The 18490-nt window shown below is 39.6% G+C and overlaps 1 protein-coding gene across 1 annotated transcript in view; it reads left to right on the top strand.

Moving 5' to 3' along the window:
- Nucleotides 1-18490, top strand: part of Tnpo3 (transportin 3) — a 78299-nt gene that overhangs the window by 51236 nt on the left and 8573 nt on the right. Inside the window, 10 exon segments of the mRNA XM_052173350.1 lie at nucleotides 682-873; nucleotides 1291-1382; nucleotides 3421-3497; nucleotides 4845-4905; nucleotides 6245-6385; nucleotides 7598-7714; nucleotides 9642-9736; nucleotides 11674-11830; nucleotides 12030-12197; nucleotides 15054-15166. Coding sequence (XP_052029310.1) covers nucleotides 682-873; nucleotides 1291-1382; nucleotides 3421-3497; nucleotides 4845-4905; nucleotides 6245-6385; nucleotides 7598-7714; nucleotides 9642-9736; nucleotides 11674-11830; nucleotides 12030-12197; nucleotides 15054-15166 — 1213 coding nt within the window.

Raw genomic sequence — 18490 nt, 5'->3', positions numbered from 1 at the left:
CCAAAATAAAATAAATAACCTTTATTTTTAAAAAAAAAAAGAGTAGAATTAACTCTAGAAATAGACCTTTGCAGTCAACTTGTTGAAACAGTTACTTTTCATAAAATAAAGGAATAGTTCTAAATTCTTTCATTTAGAAGTAATACAGATAGCGTTTGAGAAATGGTTTAGTGAATAAATCACTTGCCCTGCAAACTTGAAGGTCTGACAGATGAGGTGGCCAACAGAAATTCCAGTATTAGGGAGGTAGAGACAGTACGTATCTCCAGGACAGGCTGGCTAGTAAAACCAATTAGCAAGCTCCGTGTTCAATTAAGAGGATCTGCCTCAATAAATAAGATGGAGCATGATAGAGGAAGACACCCAATCTCAGCTGTGGGGCTGCACATACATGTGCACACATCTGAACATGCATATGTACATACACATGCTGGCTTCATATTCAGAGATCAGCTTGCCTCTGCCTTGCAAGAGCTAGGATTAAAGGCATGTGTCACCTCCCACGTCTGGTGAATCTTATATTTTTTATACTAAAGGTGCTTTATCTATTTCATTTTATAAGTTACTTATGAAAAACAAGTAAACCTTTATTGCAACAAAGTATATTCTTTTTTGGAGTATATATACATCATGATATGTATATGCAGATATATATAATATGTATTTTGCTTTATTTCTTAGACCCTGTATTGGGATATTTGATGAAAGGCCTGTGTGAAAAGCCTCTGGCCTCTGCTGCAGCCAAAGCCATTCATAACATTTGTTCCGTTTGTCGGGATCATATGGCTCAGCACTTTAATGGACTCCTAGAAATTGCCCACTCCCTTGATTCTTTCATGTTGTCTCCCGAAGCTGCTGTGGGTTTGCTCAAAGGTTAGTAACAGTCTCCTCTATACCGTTATTTGGGGTTATCAGCTATAATATACTTAGTGATGGTGAAGGTGAATTTTCCATTGGTGGGGGGTGTGTGTTCAAGATGTGTTCATACATTGTTTATGAACTTAAGCCTATCCAGTTACATCATTGTTGCATGCCATATGTTTGTGCAACATAGTTATAGATTTGGGGTAGAAGCAACACAGTCATAGACGTTTGCTGCTAAGAAATGAATTTTGAGTTATATCAAAGTGAAAATTGGTCTGAATTCTAAATATATACAAGAAACATAGCTTTTAAAACATTGCTAATCCTTTAAAAAGAATTCTGTTAATTTGTATAATGTAGACCAACTAATTTTACGACTGCAGCCCGGCCTTTATTCTCTTGATTTGAGTCATTTTTGTTTTTCAGGAACAGCTCTTGTTCTAGCAAGACTACCTTTGGATAAGATTACTGAATGTCTTAGTGAGTTATGTTCTGTTCAGGTTATGGCGTTGAAAAAGGTGAGCCCAAATGAGTAAGGAATGAAACAAATATTTAAATGTGTAGAAAGTAAAGGTATAGTTCTTATTTACAACTTAGTTATATGTGTTTAAAAGGCAAGATGAACTGAAATGTATCAAGATTAGTAATTCTGAGTATCTGCATAGGAAATGTTTCCTTGCAGCAAGGAAGAAGCATATTAGATAATTCTGTAGGAATTCGAACTTTAAACTGTGTTGTACAGGCCAAAAGCTGTAGATAGGTCAGGCACTTGATATGACCTCTTGATGAAAGTGAAGAGGCGTAGCAAGCGCTGGCTGTGTAGAGGCTGCTGCTGTTTCTTTTTCCTGAGTATGCATACAGCTCAAAATAATAAGTAAGGGCAGACATTACCCCCTGTACTTGAGAGACTGCTTCAGTAAGATCAGCACTTAGAGACCAGCCAGGCTATATATAGAATTATAGGCAGCCAGGACTAAATAGTGACATACTCTTAAAACATAGAAACAAAACCAATGTAAGAGTAATAATAGTACAGTAAACATATCAGTCATCTCAGATACTTGACAAATAAAAGAGGAAATGTTTCATACTGATTTTTGAGTAACTATGAAGTTGCTATGTGTTAAAAGTTTTTCAAATCTGTTACAGTACTATAAAATGACTTTTTTACATGTAGTCACTTGTTGACCAAAGCTTTGTTTATGTGACAGGTGACTATTTGAAAATCAGCAGATATTCTATATTGATGATAACCATTTAGAAGGTCCAGCAGGGCCATGTAGGTTAGCACGTAAAACCATATCCTAGAATCCTAGAGTGTTGGCGCATACCTGGAATCCAAACTCTGGGTGGGGAAAGAGGATTATGAGTTCAAGGCCAGCCTCAGCTACACAGTGAGACTCTGTCTCAAGAAAAAGTTTGTAGTCTACCCATTTTGTTGAAGAACACTTTTAAGCATTCAGCTCTTCTCCAATTGCATTTCTAGTGCAGCAATAGTAGATACACTAATAGAAGCTTTAGAATTTGCCATAGTGGTAAATACTGCTAGCAGTATTTAAGGAAGTTTAGGAGAATGAGCGACAGTTTGCTTAAAACATGCTTTAAAGCAGTAATAATCTTAACACTTAATATTATATAAAGCTAAATAAAAGTTGAGTACAGTGACACATGCCTATAATTCCAGTACGAGACAGAAAGATTGCTAGGAGATAGAAGCTAGCCTAGGCTATACCTTATTTAAAAATCAAAACAAAAAGGGGCTGGGGAGGTGGTAGAAGGAGAAAACTGCTTTTCATCTGTGGTCCTGTGGTGCCACACGCACTCCGTGGCACTTACATGCCTCTCCAGACCCTAGCTAAATGAATGTTTTGGGGATTTTTGGTTGTTGTTTTTAAAGCTGCATATAGGGTCTGAAAAAATAGGTCAGAGGTTAAGAACATTGGCTATTCTTGTAGAAGACCTGAGTTAAGTCTCAGTACCCTCTTTTGGCCTCCTTGGGCACCAGATACACACACAGTATACTAAAATATACACAGGCCAACCACTTTAAGCAATATTTTTAAGCTATATATAAATGTTACTTATATTAATATAAAGTAATAATGTACAATTTCTATTATATATATATACCCACCCCCCTATTTTTGTATGTGACAGAGTTTCTCTGTATAGTCCTTGCTGTCCAAGAACTCACTCTGTAGACTAGGCTGGTCTTGAACTCAGAGACCTTTCCACCTCTGTCTTCTGAGTATTGGGGCGAAAAGAGTGTGCCACCACCGCTGTAGACATTATCACAGTCATAATTAAATGAAGAAAAAAAATCAAATAACATCATTTTATCTTCCAGTGATCAGATGGATAAAGACATTGATATACAGTCTAATCCAGGGTGCAACAAGGAGAAAAGTCGTTTTCAAATTTAAAAATTGTATAGCATTTGAATAACTTTTTGGATCCTCTTAAAGAAATAAGCAGTTGAGGCAAATGTTGTTTTATAAGGATGTCTGTTACATATACGCTAAAGATCTGTATGTGTCAATGTCTATGTCTCTTCAGCTGTTGTCTCAGGAGCCCAGCAATGGCATTTCTTCAGATCCCACTGTCTTCTTAGATCGCCTGGCAGTGATATTTAGGTAAGAAGGGAATGTCTTTTCAGAGTTACAAGCACAAATGAAACACCAAAACAAGCAAGCCAGCAGTGGTGATGCACACCTGTCGTCCTAATTCTTGGGAGATGAAGGCTCGTAGGTATTACTGCCATTTATCTCTGCTGGTACAGAGACAATCCTTTTGAAATCATTAGTCTATATTATATGCATCTAGAAATTAATGAAGTCTCTTTGGTGTTGGCTAAAATAAATCCTTTGCATTAAAGAGGAGCTGTGATTAAGAAGACATTTGAGTAATGGTGACCAAAACTTTGCTGAATTGCATAGTTTATAAATTTGTGATACTCACAGACAATTGGAATATCAGAGTGATAGTTGCATTGTTTTTGCTTATTATCTATTACCATCAAGTATCTTTCTGGGACTTGATGCAACACTTTCCTTCACAGCTAGGAGATTCTTGTGAGGGTCTGCTAACACTCACTTTTGTTGTTTGTTGTTCGTCTTTATGTTGTTCAAGACAGGGTTTTTTACTATAGCCCTAACTGTCCTTAAACCAGGCTGGCCTCAAATTCACAGAGATCCTCTTGTCTTTGCCTCCGGAGTGCTTGGCATAACAATATTTTTATGATAAATGAAAGAACATCTACAGTGATATAAACAAAGAAAATTATGATGTTACTATTAAACTTCTTAAAATTTCTCAAAGAGTAGCATGAAGTTGATTGTTAATCGTGCCATTTCCCTGGCTTTTCCTCAATGAACTCGACAGAGAAGTTGGAATTTTTTCTGTGGTTCCCTAATTTGTATCGTAGGTTCAGTCTAGAACAGTGGCAAACATCTGGTAAGGTATAAGTGCTTAGAGCCTTTCAGCTCTTCCTTTTTTGAGACAGTGTCTTACAATGTAGCTTTGATTGGATTGGAACTCAGTATGTAGACCAAGCTGACCTCAAGCAGAAATCGGCCTTTGTCTGCCTCCCAGGTGCTGGGATCAAGCTGGGATCAAAGGTGTGCACTAGCACACCTGGCTGAGCTTTCTTTAGTGCTTAGGGAAGGTTCAGACAGTTTGTATATATTGTTATTAATTTGGAAAAAATAGGTTTATAAAGAGAAATAATTGAAAAAAGTAGCAGTGCCTGCCTGCTGCCCACATAGCGGGAGTTGCATGGGATTTGCTTGTTCTAGTGAACAGTGGCAGGTTAATATTTGTGGGTGTGTGGGGGGCTTAAGTTATATTTGTATTTGCTTCAATAGGCTAGAAGAAATGGTTGATGGAAATGACTCTACCACCTGATTTTATGAGTAGAGAGCATGGTCTGGATTCTCAGTTAAATTTTTCTTTCACTATTTGGGACTTTTGTCTTTTCTCAGACACACCAATCCTATTGTAGAAAATGGACAGACTCATCCATGCCAAAAAGTCATCCAGGAAGTAAGTACTGATGGACATTCTTTTCTTTTCCTTTTAAGGCCTCAAGGAACTAAGTTGAAGAGACACTGTGTTCCTTGTTCATAAAGAGATTTAAACTATTGTTATGGCTTGAATTTTGGTTTAGACTTGATAATAAAATGGTTGGGAAATGCACTGAAAGGCCCCAAAGGTAGAAATTCTAAAGATATTTATTTATTTGTTTGTTTGTTTGTTTAATGTAAGTACACTATAGTTGTCTTCAGACACACCAGAAGAGGGCATCAAATCTCATTACAGATAGTTGTGAGCCACCATGTGGTTGGTGGGATTTGAACTCAGGACCTCCTGAATAGCAGTCAGTGCTCTTAGCCACTGAGCCATCTCTCCAGCTTGGTAGAAATTCTAAAAGTAACTAATTGCTAGGGAGTTTAATTGACCGTAGCACAATCTTTGTGACAAAGCTAATGGCATTAACATCCCCTCTATGTAGTATTTCCCTTAGACTTTATTCACTCAAGATAATATGAGGATCAAGAGGCGTGGGATTTTTGTTTGTTAGATTGCTTGCTTGTTTTATAAATTTTGTGTGTGTACAGAGGTCAGAGGACAACCTGTAGGAGTTGATTCTTACCTTGTGCTGTGTGCCCCAGGGATTTAACATAGTTTATAAGTTTTGGTGGCAAGTGCCTTTACTATTGTGCTATCTCTACAGCCAGAGTGATGGTTTTTACAAGTGCATTGCAGACTTCAGAAGTTACATAATACTAGATAGCCTTAATTTAATTGTTCACAGGAGCAGATACTGCTGTTTACAGCCCTGGCCTTTTGTTTGTCTTCCACTTCCCTGGAGCTGCCTTTAAATATCATTTTCCTCTGTAATTCATTTTTATCCTCACTAAGGAAGCCTGAAATTTAGGAAAATGTGTATTTTATTTTTATAAAGTTAGATTTGGGTGTCTTGTTCTAAGTAGTCAGGATGTTTCTCTCAAGCAATTTCATGTTAGTAATATGTAATATATTAACGTGTTTATATATTTACATCTTGCTGAATCAGGCCATGTGTACTTCTGTAAAGAAAATCTTATCCACATCAGACTGGTGCAATAATGTATGCTGTAATCCCAGTAACTCAGGAGGCTGATGCAGGAGGCTCAGCCTGGGCCACATAGCAAGCTAAAGGCCAGTCTGGGCTATGTTGTAAGACTATCTTTAATAACAACAATAATTATTATTGTTGTTGTTATTGTTAGTATTATTATTATTAATTGTTTAAGCCAAATCAGATGTTACCAATTTAGGATTGTTTTCTCAGCTATTACTTGATGTGCTTTCTTTCCCATACTCTTTAACTTTGATTTAGATCTGGCCAGTTTTGTCTGAGACTCTAAATAAGCACCGAGCTGACAATCGGATTGTGGAGCGTTGTTGTCGATGCTTGCGCTTTGCAGTTCGCTGTGTAGGCAAAGGATCTGCAGCTTTGCTACAGCCACTAGTCACACAGGTAAGTTCTCCGTGAAAGGCAAAGAGCCAAAAGCTTTGCTGGAGAAATGAAGTCTTTTTGATAGACTAGAAAGGAAAATATATTTTAAATAAATAAGTACATAAAATGGGTTATGCTATCTATAGAGAAACAGCCTGTATAGAAGTAGTCTGAATAGACTGCTAAAATCATGTGAAGAGAACAACATATATTCAGCCTCTATGCCGGTGGTAAATGTTTTCACATTAATATCTTTGGGGGAAATAAAAAAGTCAAACTTTCCTATTTCTTGGCCTAAAGGCATTTTATTCTTTCTTGACCATATTTTACTATTCACACAAGTCTCTTATTTGTCAAAAATAACTTTGATTTTCATTTTTTACCCAAGTATATAGTATACATGCTTGTTTGTAAGTGGGAGTGCTGCCCACAGTTAAAGAGTGCCTTCCTTAATTGATTTCTACTTTTATTATTGAGTTGGGGTTTCTCCTTGAACCTGAGTATCCTCGCTGGCTATCCTAGCTAGCTTGCTTCAGGGTGCCGTGTCTCTGCCTCCCCAGTGTTGGGAATGCGGTGGCTGCCATACCTACCCAACTTTTACATGGATTCTAGGGATCTAAACTCCGGTCTAATGACTGCTGTGTTCGTGAGTCATCTCTCCAGTCCCGCTTGATTGTTTTAAGATTGACAAGTAATTGTGATGGTATGATTTGCTGACCGGTATGAGACACTGAACCTTAGATCATTAAGTAGTTTGTGTTGATATTAACCCGTCGGTGTCAGAATAGCACATTAAGCTTTATGGTTGTTGGATGGGTGTTTTGTGTTATACGACTGCCAAATTAGGGTTAGACTAAGCCAGAGAGACCTACACTTTTACAAAAGAAAACAGGGCTGGGCATGGTGGCACAGATCTTTAATCCTAAATAGTAGGACTCTGTTTTGGAAATACTAACCTATGTCCTAAATTGATTGTAGTTGAAGTATTTGACACTTACTTTCAACATTGTCTTTGGAAAGAAACCAGTCAAAGGCATGAAAGAAGTCTTTAAAGAGAAAACTTGAAAGTTAAGAAACAGATCCTTGTGTTCCACATTGTGTTGCCAACGAAATGTACTACTTTGCCTTTAAAAGAAAAGCTACATCAGAATTTCTTCTTACAGATAGATTCTTGTTCTTCAGAAACTTTGTGAGGAGTGAGCCTGAAGTTGATGGGGTCATTTCTTGTTGCAGATGGTGAATGTGTACCATGTACATCAGCATTCCTGCTTCCTGTACCTCGGCAGTATCCTTGTGGATGAGTACGGCATGGAAGAAGGCTGTCGGCAGGGGTTATTAGACATGCTCCAGGTGTGTTGTCCTTGAAGAGAACAGGCCAGGCCTTGAGGACATGGACGCCTTTGTTGTGTCTTCTTTATTCCTGTCACAACCACAGCATGTTGATTTTCTAATATTAGGGAGATAGACACTTGGTAATGTTTCTCTGTTTTCTATTTATTTATTTTAGACAGGTCTCACTGTATGCCCTGCAACTCACTCTGTAGACCAGACTGGCCTCAATTTCAGAGATCTGCTTGCCTCTACCTTCTAAGTACTAGCATTACAAGCTTATACCACTGTGTCTGGCCTTTTAATTTCTTCCTACATTTGTTGGGGTGTGCACACATACCACCTCAGAGTGTGGAAGTCAGAAGACAACTTGCGGGAGTTGGTTCTCTCCATCATGTAGGTTAGATCAAACTCAGATACCATGTTTGGTGACTAGACTACATCTGGTGCATATGTAAAATGTCTTTACTAATGCTGGGGCTACAGAGATAGCTCAGAGGGTAAGAGCACTTGCTGTTCTTTCAGAGGACCTGAGTTTGGTTGCCAACATCTGTATGGCTTACAGCCATCTGTAGATCTGACTCCCAAAGACACCAGGCATGTAGATGGTGCACGTAATAACATGCAGACACAGCACTCGATACACATAAATGCTTTGGAAAAAAAATTAATTTCTCATTTCTGTGCCAAGTATGGTGTCTCGTGATTGCGGGCATTTTGTGAGTTGGCAGCCAGTCTGAGCTACATAACACAATCTTTTCTCAAAGGCATAAGGACTTGAATTTGAATCCGCGGGTCCCAAGTAATAAAAGCAGTAGCATACATCTGTATTTCCTGCTAGATGCAGTAGTGTGGGCATCTGTGATCTCATTCAGTGGTCCTGTGGGAATTGAAGATTTCAGACCAAGATGGTTTATGCAAGCAGAAAAAGAGACTCTATCTCAAACAAGGTGGAGTGCGAGGGTCCACACTTAGGCTGCCATCTGACCACACAGTCATGTATAACATACTCAGATACAATAGCTCATGGCTGTAAGCTCACCAAGAAGCTGAACCAAGACGATTACTGTGATTTTTGAGACCAGCCTGGGGTATACCGTGACCTCAGTTCTGTGACAACCATATTCTAAAGTAAATAGATTTTTTTTTAAGATTTATTTATTTATTATATGTAAGTATACAGTAGCTGTCTTCAGACACCAGAAGAGGGTGTCAGATATCTTTGCGGATGGTTGTGAGCCACCATGTGAGTGCTGGGATTTGAACTCATGACCACTGGAAGAGCAGTCAGTGCTCTTACTGGCTAAGCCATCTCTCCAGCTCCAAGTAAATAGATCTTAAAGGGGGAGACTGGACACAATCATTGGTCAATCAGTGACTCAGTCTGTTTGCTATGATCAACTGAAATCTGTACTTCATCTCTTTCTGAAGTGTGTTCTGTGTGTATAATGTGTGTTGTGTGTGTGGTATAGGTATGTGCACGCTTGCCTGTGGGGGGTGCACTTGCACACACATTTGGAGACCAAGGTAGAACTCTGCCTGTTGCCTTGAGACAGGGCCTCTCACTGAAACAGAAGCTCACTTTTCCACAAGGCTGGCTGACTAGGAAGCTCTTAGGATCTGCTTGTCTGTGCCGTCAATGCAGGTAATAGAGACCCAAACTCAGTTCCTCATGTTTGCATAGCAAATGTTCTTCCCCACCAAGTTGTCTCCTTCTTCAGGCCCTGGTTCGTGAACCGTTTTTGTTTTTGTTTTTATTTTTGTTTTTTAAATCACAAGAACTTGTTTTATGAACTAGTCAAGGGTTCTCTTTTCCTAGTCTATTCATTACAGTTTTGTCATTTCCTGCGTGCTTCTTCTACTCTTTGTACTTGTATAATGTTTAGCAAGTCTGCATACTGTGACATATGTCTCTAAGCGTTTGTTTCTAAATTACTGTTCCACCTAGGCGCTGTGCATTCCCACCTTTCAGCTCCTGGAGCAGCAGAACGGCCTCCAAAACCACCCCGACACTGTAGATGACCTGTTCAGGTTAGCCACCCGGTAAGTCCTCTGAGAGCAAGACTTCTGTGTTCATTCCTCGTCCCTCATCGCTCCTTCAGTTTGACATCTGGCATTTTACTTTTCCATAAAATGAGGTCATTGGGAAAGTGGATTAATGATTCATAACCTCTTTGTGACCTGGTCTATCAGCAGAGTGTGAAGGTATCAGGTGGGAGCAGAGGAGAAGGAAAATGCAGAAGATAAAATATATTTAGGTGGACTAGAAATGTCTCATTGGAGACTCTGGGCTCAAAGCTCACCTTCAAATGAAATAAAAAGTAGTGCTTAATGTCTTAGGGGTACTGTTGCTGTGATGAAACACCATGACCAAAAGCAACTCGGAGAGCAAAGGATTTATGTCACTCACAGTTCCACATGACAGTTCATTATCAAAATCTGCGAGGGAAGCCCTAATGTAGAGGAATGCTTGGTGGCTTGCCTCCCATTGTGTGCTCAGCTTGCTTGCTTGCTTATGGAACCCAGGACTATTAGGCAAGGGATGGGCCCTCCAGCATCAGTCACTAATTAAGAAAATGCTCTGCAGGCTTCCCTACAGCCCGATCTTATGGAGGCTTTTCCTGAGCTGAGATTCCCTCCTCTGGTTGACATAAACTAGCCAGTACACCCAGGTCATTCCCAGTAGTGCTACTGTCTCATGATGCTCTCTCATGATTTCATTTCATTCTGACTACTTCTTGGAGAAGCTGATCATCCTTCATATAAAATCTTAGAACCAATAAGTGCTGGGTTTGTTGTTGGTTTGTTTGTTTGTCTGTTTAAAGGCAGGGTCTCCCTGTGTGCCTCTGACTGTCCTAAAACCACCATGTAGACCAGGCTAGCTGAAATATGCTAGCTAGAATTAAAGATGTGCACCACTGTGCCCAGGTTGCTCTGACTGTCTTTGCTTTCTCCCTGGCAAGCAGATTAGGGAAGAAAGGGTGTATCTGGCTTACGGTTTGTTATAGTCTGTCATAGTGGGGAAGTTAGAGCAGTAGGAACTTGAGGCAGCTGGTCTCATTGCATCCACATCAAATAGCAGAGAGCAGTGAATGCGCCCTTAGATGACTTTCTCCTTTATATGCAGCCTAAGATCCCAACCCAAAGAGTGGTGCCACCCACAGTGTGTGTGTGTGGGTCTTCCCTCAGTTAACCTAAGCAAGATAATCCCCCACAGGAATGCCCAGAATACTGTCTCCCAGGTGATTATAGATCGTATTGAGTTGAAATTGAGATTTTCACTGCCCCCCACACCTTTTTATTAATAAGAGTTCACAGCACAATTAAGTGAAAAGTATGGTTTATCCGTTTGTTGTCCTGGTATGTGCACAACCCCCTACACATACACACACACACACACACACACTCATTCTCTCTCTCTCTCTCTCTCTCTCTCTCTCCCTCTCCCTCTCCCTCTCCCTCTCCCTCTCCCTCTCCCTCTCCCTCTCCCTCTCCCTCTCCCTCTCCCCCTCTCTCTCTCTCTCTCTCTCCTCCTCCTCCAGAGTTGCCCATTTATTAAAATTCATTCTCCCATGTTTATGTATTTATTGTTAAAATCAAAGTCTAGGGTGGCCGGGCGGTGGTGGCGCTCGCCTGTAATCCTAGCTCTTTGGAGGCAGAGGCAGGCGGGTTTCTGAGTTCATGGCCAGCTTGGACTACAGAGTTGAGTTTCCAGGACAGCCAGGGCTACACAGAGAAACCCTGTCTCAGAAAAACAAAACAAAACAAAAACTCCAAAGCCTAGGGTAGACAACTTTTGATGTTGTACTTTCTGGGTTTTCAGAAGGGTCCAATGGCTAGTTACCATTATAATATTAAAAGTATTCTGTGCTCTATTTTAACCCTCCCTATAATTCCTATCATCCAGTGGTTTTTGTCCTGTTTCTTGTCTGCTTTTGTAGTCTAATCCTGTTAATACCTAATATCTTCTCATATACTAGATTTATTCAGCGAAGCCCTGTCACCTTGCTGAGGAGCCAGGTTGTCATCCCAATCTTACAGTGGGCCATTGCATCTACCACCTTGGACCACCGAGACGCCAATTCCAGTGTCATGAGATTCCTACGAGACCTCATCCACACAGGAGTAGCAAATGATGTGAGTATAAACATACCTTTTCTACTTCATGGCTTTTTCTCTTGTTTGTGTTGATGATGTTTTAGTTGACCTATAAGGAATCAGTCACTGATCATAAGTGACTAACTTCTAGATCTCATGTATCTGTTAAGTGCTGTAGGCTGTACAAGAGCGTTAAGTCATCTCTGCTCCTAGTTATTTGTGTTTTGTTTTCTTACAGCATGAAGAAGATTTTGAATTGCGGAAGGAACTAATTGGACAGGTGATGAACCAGCTTGGCCAGCAGCTTGTGAGCCAGTTACTCCACACATGCTGCTTCTGTCTTCCCCCTTACACCCTACCAGATGTAGCTGAAGTGCTCTGGGAGATCATGCAGGTTGACAGACCGGTAAGGTTCTTTCATAAGGGTTCTATTCCGTAGGTCCCAAGCCTGATAAGCTTTGCTTCCTTGAAATTGGCCCCTAAGTTTGAACCAGCTGTACCGTGTATGTTCTTGGAACCAAATTTAGGCCCATAGAAAGCCAGTAGACAATTCATCATGGGGTTCTTGAAAGTCTTTTTTGTTACTGCCATGAGGTTTACAATGCATTTCACCAGAAGTAAGCACCAAGCTTTGGGCTCACTGTCTAGACTAGGCAATATTAAAAGTAAACAACAGGCCGGGCGGTGGTGGCACATGCCTTTAATCCCAGCACTTGGGAGGCAGCGGCAGGCCAATTTCTGAGTTCGAGGCCACCCTGGTCTGCAAAATGAATTCCAGGACAGCCAGGGCTACACGGAGAAACCCTGTCTCAAAAAAACCCAAAAAAATAAAAAAAGGAAAGCACAGTATATACACCTGGATTGATAAACTACAGTATATACACCTGGATTGATTTCCCCTTTGGGTCTGTTCGACCAGGTCATTTTTCCAGTTGGATATTTAAAAAGTGGAGGAGCTGCTCATACATGCTTGTCTATACCCTTGGCCTCGGAAATTTTGTAATGCTGTCTAATAATACCCAGGCTATCTCAGCCTCATGCTCAGTGGGTAACAGATAATACAGACAGACAACCTTCACTTCCTTCAAGTAATTTCAGTACTAGCTACATAGTCATAAATGTTATTATGTATAAAAATTTAAATTTATGGGGATGGAGAGATGGCTCAGCGGTTAAGAGCACTGACTGCTCTTCCGAAGGTCCTGAGTTCAAATCCCAGCAACAGCATGGTGGCTCACAACCATTTGAAATGAGATCTGATGCCCTCTTCTGGTGTGTCTGAAGATAGCTACAGTGTACTTACATATAATAATAAATAAATAAATCTTTAAAAAAAATTAAATTTATTTTTATGTTATGGGTATATGTGAATGTCTGCATGAATGCAAACAACACATGTGCCTAGAACCTGCAGAAGTCTGAAGAGGACATCGATTCCCTTGGAACTGGGCTGCCATGTGAGTGCTGGAAATTAAACCATAGTCTTCTGCAAGAGGAATAAGTGCTTTTAACCAGAGTCTTCTCTCCAGCTACTGTGTCAGAACTTTAAGCATAGTGACACAGTATAATAACCTATGAATTCTTGAAAAATATGATTTATAATTTTTAATATTAATATGTAAGCCATAAATTAAAAAATACATAATGGTACCTATAGTTGCCATTGTTATTTGCTCAGTGCATACGTTCAGAAGCAGATATTACAAGGAAACAGAAGTCTAAAGTCGTATGTATATTCTTATTATATATATACATTCTGTATCATCTGACCGGGAAATCACACATCTGTAACTCTTTTCCCAAGAAATAACAGAATAAGTATAAAGGGTGTGTGTGTGTGTGTGTGTGTGTGTTGATGACAAAGTGTTTTCTGTGTGATCATTACCAATGTAACCATGGTTTAAAGGAACTTTTAAAATTCGTGGTTTAAGCAAGTCAAATTTAGTTAACTATGTAGTTTTAGCATGTTCCTAATTATCACAGTTCACACTAGTAGCAAAAGTTATGTATATAGATACCCTGAGTAGGAGGAGGCCCATTTAGGCCATGGTACCATTATGAAGACTGTAAAGGGAAAAAAAAAACATTGAATTCCAAATTCTTTCTTTTTCTATGGTGACAAATGCCTTTAATCCCAGCGCTCAGGAAGCAGAGGCAAGCCTGTTTCTGAGTTTCAGGACAGCTAGGGCCACACACAGTGAAGCCCTGTCTCGAAAAACCAAAAAATAAAATAAATAATACAGGTGCATAGTTGTACACACCTGTAATCCCAACTAATTCCAGCTAATCTCAGCACTTAGGAACCAGAGGCAGGAAGATGGCTACAGATTTGAGGCAAGCCTAGTTATATAGTGAGTTTCAAGACAGCCAAAGGTTTATGTTTAGGCCATGTTATAGAAACAGAGCCAGTGTGAGTAAGTGTAGAGAGAGCAGAGAATGTGTGTTTTGTTGTTTAATTTGTATATTTTTCTTAGGTCAGGATCTGACTGAATAGTCTAGGCTAATCTGGAATTCCCTATGTAACCCAAGCTTGCCAGAAAATCTTAGTTCTCCTGCATCTATCTTCCAGTTGCTGGGATTAATGATATGGGTCTCTGTGCCTGGCTTGGCCTCACTATTTAAAATGTGGGCTGGAGAGATGGCTCAGCAGTTAAGAACCCTGGCTGTTCTTCCAGGGGCCTGGGTTTAATTCCCAACATCCACATGGTAGCTCATCTGTAATTCTAGTTCCAGGGGATTTGACACCCTTTTCTGGCCCCCTTAGAGCACTACTCTCCTGTGTTACACAGACATGTATGTAGACAAAATACCTACCCATACATACAATAAAATAAATTAAGCTGTACTCTGTGGGACGCTCATCAATATTTCCAATTATACCTGGCTTGTCTAGAACATGCTAGCAGCACCTTTCTTGCTGCATCTTTTGTCCTTGGTTTCTCTGGTGTCCAGATGTTTATTTTGAATTGCTTTTGGTCTTTAAGCTCAAGAGTTTTCTGGCACACAGCAATTTTTTTAGGACTAGACCAAGTGTTGCATCTAGAAGAGACTTCACTTGCAAGATATGGCTGACTTCTGTCTCTCTGGAGAGAAGAAGCTAGGCCTGCATCTACAGAGTTCATCAACTCAGTGTTTGAAGGCCTAAGATAGTATTTTGTTAATTTTATTTAGTCCAACTGTAGGGAACTCTTGTGGAGTTCATTGGTATCTTTAGGGTGTCAGGTAAGTAATCTTAAAACTCTCATTCAATTTCTCTATGCAGACTTTCTGTCGGTGGCTAGAGAATTCCTTGAAAGGTTTGCCAAAAGAGACAACAGTGGGAGCTGTCACAGTGACACATAAACAACTTACAGATTTCCACAAGCAAGTCACTAGGTAAGTGATACTGGGGCCTTATGACTAGAAGATAGTGGCTGTGTTATGTAGAAAATGCATCTGCTTAGATTTGAATTCCATCAGTTAACATAGGATATCAATGGATGGCAACTTCACCATGCTCTCTCTCTCTCTCTCTCTTTCTCTCTCTCTCTCTCTCTCTCTCTCTGTGTGTGTATGTGTGTGTGTGTGTGTATTCATGGCAATAACTTTTTTTAGTATAAAATGAAGTTTATTTGGGGGCTTGAGAAGGGAGTAGAAGCAGAGAGGGAGGGAGAGAGAGAGAGAGAGAGAGAGAGAGAGAGAGAGAGAGAGAGAGAATATCATGGCAGTAACTTCCTTTGTATTTTATAACTGTTAACCTTTCTCTGATAGGTAGAACCTTTAGAATTTTGGCTAAATGTTAAGCACAGACTTCTATTCTTATACTTGTACAATGATGTGTAGCAAGGTTGATAATGTCAGGGGGAAACCTAGAAATATAGTAATGATCTATCAATGGAGAACTTTAAGTAATTCATTAAATGTCTATACTAATTAATAGTCACTAAAAAAGAAATGCATGTGCTAGATGAGGAATTGTACAAGCCAGGCAAGGTGACACATGCCTTTATTTTACTTTACTTTTGTCCACAATGAGGAAGGAACATCATGTTGGAAGAACATAGAAGAACAGTTGCTTACCTCATGGTGGCCAGGAAGCAGAGACAGACAGGAAGGGACAGGCTAAGAGTACACTGTACTTCAAAAGGCTGGGGAGGCTACTCAGTATCAAGAAGAGCGTTTGCTGCTCTTCTAGAGCAGGTTAAAACCCTAGCTCCATCATAGGCAGCTCACAAACTACTTACACTCTGAAAGATCAGAAAGTTACAGTACAGGAACCTGAGGAGGCTGGGTATATTTCGCTTGCAGTCAGGAAGCAGAAAGCGTCTAATGCAGGTATTTAGCTGGTTTTCTTTTATATTCAGCCACATTTATGGTGGGTTTTTCCACTTTAGTTAACCCAGTTTAGAAACTTTACACACATGCCCAGAGAGTTCTCAGGTGATTCTAGAGCTTGTCAACTTGACAATTAACATCAGCCATCATGAATATATATGCCTGTTTTATTTATTTTTCGGGAAGTACACATTGCTTCTCTTCTTGTCTATACCATGCTGGTATAAAAAACATTGCTATAATCATGGATGCTGTTCTTACACACCTCCTAAAACATGAAGGTATGAGCCCAGTGTTGTGACAAAGACCTTTAATCCCAGCACTCATAAGTCAGAAACAGGATCTCTGTGAGTTTGAGACCAGCTAGTTCTACAAGGTAAGTCCAGGCCAGCTAGGGCTACATAATGAGAGCTCATTATGTAGAAAAACAAATACAAATGACTTCACAACCTGACTTTAATACCCACGAGGACCTACGAGATAGAAAGGGAGAACTCTAAGCAAGTTGTCCTCTGATCACCACAAATCTGCTGTGGTACACATACAACACACACCTATAAATAAACACGCAACACACAAATAATAAATAAATAAATGAATAAATAAATAAATGGCTGGAGGGAGACAGACAGAAAGACAGATAAATTGATTCATTTATTTAAAATGAGTTTAGGGGCTAGGGAGAATGCTCCTCAGTTGAGAGTGTTTGTTGCTCTTGCAGAAGTCCCAAGTTCAGTTTTCCAGTACTAATATTGGGCAGCTTAAAACTGCCTATAACCATAGCCCCAAAGGGATTCAGCACCCTCTTCTGGCCTCTGGACACACACACAACACCACCACCACCACCACCACCAACAACAACAACAATAATAATAATGTTATTAAAAATAAAAGCTTTTCCCACCAAGACAGGATTTCTCTGTGCAGCTTTGGCAGTACCTGAACTCTGTAGACCAGGCTAGTCTGGAACTCAGAGATGTAGCTGCCTCAGCCTCCCAAGTACTGGGATTAAAAGCATGTGCCACCACCCAGCAAAATGTTTTATTGTGGACCCTTTGTTTTTGTTTGATTGTTTTGAGTCAAGCTTTCTCTATGTCTCCCAGCTCTTGATAGCAGCCACTTAAAGCAGTACAAACCTAGTATGAGCTAGTTATTTCGTTTGCTTATTGGATATCTGTATCTTTAAAAACTGTAAGTCCCATAACTTTTTTTGTGGATTTTTTTTTTTTACTTTTTTGAGACAAGATCCTCCCGTGTATCACTGTCTAGCTACAACTTAGTGCCATGGTGACCCTCCCACCGTGTCCTCTCTAGTGCTGGGATTATTAAGGCATCATGCCCAGCTGTTTGTTGCTGGGTTGGTGGAATTGCTTCTGTACTTGGCCTATTAACTCCCTACTAGATACATCATGTGTAGCTAGATCTCTTCCCTCACTCCTTTGAACTCTGTTGATTGTGTCCTGTGATGCTCAGTGAAGGCATGCATGTTCAGTTTTAATTTTTGCAGTGCTGGGATAGAACCTAGGATCCTACATGTGTCTGGCAAGTATTCTGTCACTGACCTCTTTTGCCATGTTCTTTAAAGTTTTAATTTTAACATAGTTTAATTTATGTATTTTATGCTTGTTTATCCTAACCAAGATATTTGTTTTTATCCTATCCAAGAATTGCCAGACTCAGAATCATAAAAATGTCCCCTTAGGTTTTGTGTGAAGTTATATTATTACATTAGATATATAATATAATATAATATAATATAATATAATATAATATAATATAATATAATATAATATAATATATATATATATTATCTTCCTTCCCTTCTTCCTTCAGCTTATTTATTTTATATCATTTTAGGAAATGGTTTTTGTTGTTTGATGTTTGGTTTTTTTGGGGGTTTTTTTTGTTTTTTTGTTTTTTTTCCAAGACAGAGTTTCTTGGTGTAGCCCTGGCTATCCTGTAACTTGCTCTGCAGACCAGGCTATCCTCAAACTCACAGAGATCTATCCCCCAAGTGCTGGGGTTAAGGCATATACCACCACTGCCTGGCAACTTCAGTTTTCTTTACAATGTTTATTCAAATGCCTAGTCCTTTTCTTTTTCTGGTCTTAGCACCTTTGTTAGGAAATAGTTGACCACGTACATGAGGACTTGCTTCTAGGCTCTCTACTTCACTGATTCATGTCTGACTTGATGTCAGTGTCATGCTATTTTCATTACTGTGGCAATATCAAGTTTTGAAATCTAGAATTTTGAGACCTCCAATTTTGTTGTCCTTTTTAAAGACTGTTTTGAGGACTTGGAGTATCTTGAGATTACATATAAATTATAGAAGTCTTGTTTTTCTGTAATAATGTTGCAGGTTTGATAGTTATACTTAATCAG

The sequence above is a fragment of the Apodemus sylvaticus genome, chromosome 2 (genome assembly GCF_947179515.1).
Source record: "Apodemus sylvaticus chromosome 2, mApoSyl1.1, whole genome shotgun sequence".
NCBI lineage: Eukaryota > Metazoa > Chordata > Mammalia > Rodentia > Muridae > Apodemus > Apodemus sylvaticus.
The sequence above is the reverse complement of the archived record's forward strand: the minus strand, read 5'-3'. Positions and strand labels throughout refer to the sequence as shown.